The sequence below is a fragment of the Frankliniella occidentalis genome, unplaced genomic scaffold (assembly GCF_000697945.3).
Source record: "Frankliniella occidentalis isolate FOCC.00 unplaced genomic scaffold, Focc_3.1 Scaffold99, whole genome shotgun sequence".
NCBI classification, from domain to species: Eukaryota; Metazoa; Arthropoda; class Insecta; order Thysanoptera; family Thripidae; genus Frankliniella; species Frankliniella occidentalis.
Window position 1 is genome coordinate 835,080 of NW_026267228.1, and position 3,744 is coordinate 838,823.

Consider the following 3,744-nt stretch of genomic DNA (forward strand, 5'->3'; position numbering starts at 1 on the left):
GCCCCGCCCCGCCGCGGCATCCATCGGTCCGGCGGAATGCAATTACGCCCGAGTGTCCGCTGGGCCCTGGCCGCGCCCGGGCGGGCTCAGGCACGCCGCGCAGCCGCGCACGCCCTCCTCGCGGACGGGACAATGGTCAATGTGCTGTGAGACTGAGAACCCCCTGGGCCCAGGCCCTGGGCCGGGCATTAGCATCAGCCCCCCCCCCCACCCTTTATGGCACCCTCCCCTCTGTCCGAACCCTCCGCGCTGGTACACCTTCGGCCTCCTCGCGGGGCCCCGTACCACAGGATGTATTTACACATTTACGCCCCGCCTGGACCGAGCATGGTGCTGAGTGGTCCCAGATGGGGATCATCCAGAAAGTACGCCCGCCATTCGTCGTTACGAACCTGCCAAGTGAAGCCAATGCAAGCTCTCACGGCGCCTGGTAGGCAGGCAACATCTCGGCTACAGTGCACGGGTGTACGGTGGGGTGGCCTACCCTGACTCTCACAGGCGCTGAGCTCCTGTAATTTGCCGAATTAATCCGAGGAAAAAAACCAGATGTACTTTCTGGACGATCCCATGTGTTTCCGTCTCGACTGAATTGAGAAGGAAAATGGAAGAGAGCCGCATTAACGAAACGAGCTCCCGAGATATGACATATGAGTACGGCGTACCCTTTACCTATATGGGCCGCAGTGGCAAGGGACGCCGCGCCGCGGCCGGCCGAGTCCCGCGGGGGGAATTCCCCTTTATGGATTACAATAACAGCCGGAGGCAGCAGCCGTGGCGCCACGCGCGAGGAGGGGAGCGCACCCCGGGTACCCTGGGGTCTAATTGTCCGTTCGGCCCCGATAGCGACCACGACTGGGCGGGGCGGGCGGGGCCCTCTGTGCGCAACCGCAGCACCTCCCGGCGGGCGCCCCCTCGCGGCGGCCCCAGCCGCGGCGCTGCTTACGGCTTACGGGCCGTCATACGCCACACCACGCCGCGCCCCGCGCTCCACAGGGCTCACCAGAACGCGGAAACATACGAGTCGCAGCTCGGGCGAGCGGACCTTCGCGTCGTGGGGGAGCCCAGCCCAGCCCAGCCCAGCCCCGCCCAGCCCCGGGACATCCCTGCCGTGCATTTATGCATGAGCGCAGCCGGTGCTGGGCGCATCACAACGGGGGGGCTAAAGTGAATTGTAAACACAATTGCAGCGGCGGGGTGAACGCTTTGAGGTGGGTCGAGCATGAAGCGTGGCACCCTCAGCAGTGCGGCAGCGCGGGACCCACTTCCGCCTTCTCTCTCGCTCGCTCTCCTTCTCTTTCTCTCTCTCTCTCTCGCTCTCTCTCTCGCTCTCTCTCTCGCTCTCTCGCTCTCTCTCGCTCCTACTCGCCGACCACCGCCGCCTGCTCGCTCCCTGCCTCGCGGCTCCTCGACCCGCGCTCACTGATTGTATTTGAATTGATGTTTCGTTTGCTCAGGCCCGCGGGGGGTCGGTTGGTCGCGCGGAGTGGCGGGGGCGGGTCGAGCGAGTGTCTTCCCTCCCGAGGGCGACAGACTACGGCCGGAGCGACCCCGGCGGGGGGCGGATGCCGCCAAAACTCTTCCGCCAACATGGAAAGTGTGTCTCGGCGGAGGGATTTGAAGGCCCCGTTTCTTTGGTGTGTTGCAGGGACCTGCAGCCAGGCGGGCTCCGGCGGCGGCGGCGGCCAGGGCCCCGGTGGCGCTGCGGGGGCGGGGGCCCCCGAGCAGGCAGGCGTGCCTCAAGGTGGGTCCTCCGGCCCGGGACGGCCCGAACTGCGCTGCGAAGACTCGGAAGAGCGTGACCAACACCCAGCGAGTAAGTCATGAATTCTATTTCTTTACAACCAAATTTTGCACGTAATTTTGATTCTTTTTTTTAAATGCACCTTTTAAATTTTTCTCAATTTTTAAATTTTGTGCAATTTTTTTGCGCAATTTTTAAATTTTGCCTCCTCTGTAAATTTTGCCCTCTTCATAAATCTGTCGGCCAACCCTCTTGATTGCAGTGGATGCGACAGCCGTGCGGGCGTGGCTGCGCGCGCACCCGGAGGTGCTGGAGAAGCACGTGATGGACGAGCTGGAGCTGGAGACCCTGGAGCGCTGGATCATCCGCAAGACGCAGCGCGCCAAGAAGATGCAGCAGCAGCAGGGCCAGGCCGGCAAGAACGGCAGGAAGACGTCGCTGTCGAGGTGGAAGGTAGGCCTACGCCAAGGACACCGACAAAATTTTCCTTTTTGAGATCCAACCTGATGTTTGAAGATGTGGGGCACTTATAGCTTTGAACCATGAGCTTTTACATCCCATATACGGAATAACATGCTCAGGAAGGGGGGGGGGGGTATACAAGTTCGCTCAACCTTTGCTGCCAACCCGCTTGCAAAGAAATACTTGCAAACGGTCTAACACCTCTGACACACTACTTGTGTGTGGCAGGGACCTATACCCGACGTTGGAACTCAGCTGCCGCTGGCACCGGCATGTCAAAGCTGAAATCCACTTCATGCGAGCATAGCGCTCTCTGTGGTGCCACAACTTTACAGCCCGATACATATATATATCGAGAGGGAGAGAGACGGGGCAGGGGGAGAGTGGGGTGCAGCCCGTCGCTGCCTCTCAGACCCCGCGCTCTTTACTCGATTGCCTCGCTGAAACTCAATACATTTCCCATCCATCTATCTACCGGCCGCGCCCGCCCCGCCGTCTGGTACTCCCGAGAGCCGCCCCTCGGGTACACTTTGCCACCCACCACCCCCGCCCCGCGCACTCCGGCGACAGTGGAGTGGAGGAGAGGAATCCCGGCTTACACAACATTGCGTGCGTCTCTTGCAGTTCTGCGTGCACGCCGACAAGCGCCAGATGCTGCAGGAGCTGACGCAGTCGCTGCAGCGCGGCCCCTCGCGCGCGCACGTCCTCTGCGAGCTGGCGGGCTGCATCAGCTCGGCCGTGGGCGCCGACGGCTTCCGCCTCTTCCTGGCCGAGCAGGGCGACCCCGACAACCTGACAGAGTACGTGGGCGAGAAAGAGCCCACGCCGCTTCCCCCGTGAGTACACGGAGTGCACGCCGTCCTGCTGTTCATCCTTGTCGGCGAGCGGAACCAGGTTACGTTACCTTACCTTTTCATTCCATTTTGCCGCAGGTCCTCTGCGCGCCGCTCCTCGGGGCTGACGGTGCCCGGCTTTGTCGCGAGGACTCGGGAGCCCGTCAGGCTGTCGTACTCCGAGCCGGACTCGAGGTTCCCCAACGGAATGGCCTACAACGTGAGTCTCCCGACCCTTCTACTGACACCTCCTGGCACCTTTCTGGAAAAGTGTAGACCGTTAAAACGACATCTATTGGGATTACCAAGTTGGTAAATTGTCAGTTTCTGCGATCCTACCTCACTTGACAAAATACTTACCTCGGTCATGCTCTGCTTGTCCTGCAGGGGCACGTCCTGTGCCAGGCGGTGCTGCAGCCCGACGGCTCGCTCGCCGGCGTCCTGGAGCTGCGGCGTGGCCCCCACAGCCCGCCCTTCCACGAGGAGGACGAGGAGATCAGCCAGTCGTACCTGGTGTGGGGCGGCATCGCGCTGCACTACGCCCACCTCTACCTCACGCAGGACCGCCAGCGGCGGCTCAACGACTTCCTGCTCACCGTCGTCAAGTGCGTCCAATCTATGAGTTTTCACAAAATTAATTAGGAAAGGATAATTAAACGTTTCACGCAAAAATTTTCAAATTTCACTTAAGAAATTCACTACATTATA

The 3,744-nt window shown here is 61.0% G+C and overlaps 1 protein-coding gene across 1 annotated transcript in view; it reads left to right on the forward strand.

Annotated features, from left to right (window-relative positions):
- LOC127749841 (cAMP and cAMP-inhibited cGMP 3',5'-cyclic phosphodiesterase 10A-like) overlaps positions 1-3,641 on the forward strand; it is a gene marked incomplete at its 3' end in the record, with an annotated part of 15,208 nt that extends 11,567 nt beyond the window's left edge. The window contains 5 exon segments of the mRNA XM_052269681.1: positions 1,646-1,813; positions 2,004-2,194; positions 2,828-3,039; positions 3,136-3,256; positions 3,424-3,641. Of these exon segments, the coding sequence (XP_052125641.1) occupies positions 1,646-1,813; positions 2,004-2,194; positions 2,828-3,039; positions 3,136-3,256; positions 3,424-3,641 (910 nt within the window).
- Between the last annotated feature and the right edge of the window lie 103 nt (positions 3,642-3,744).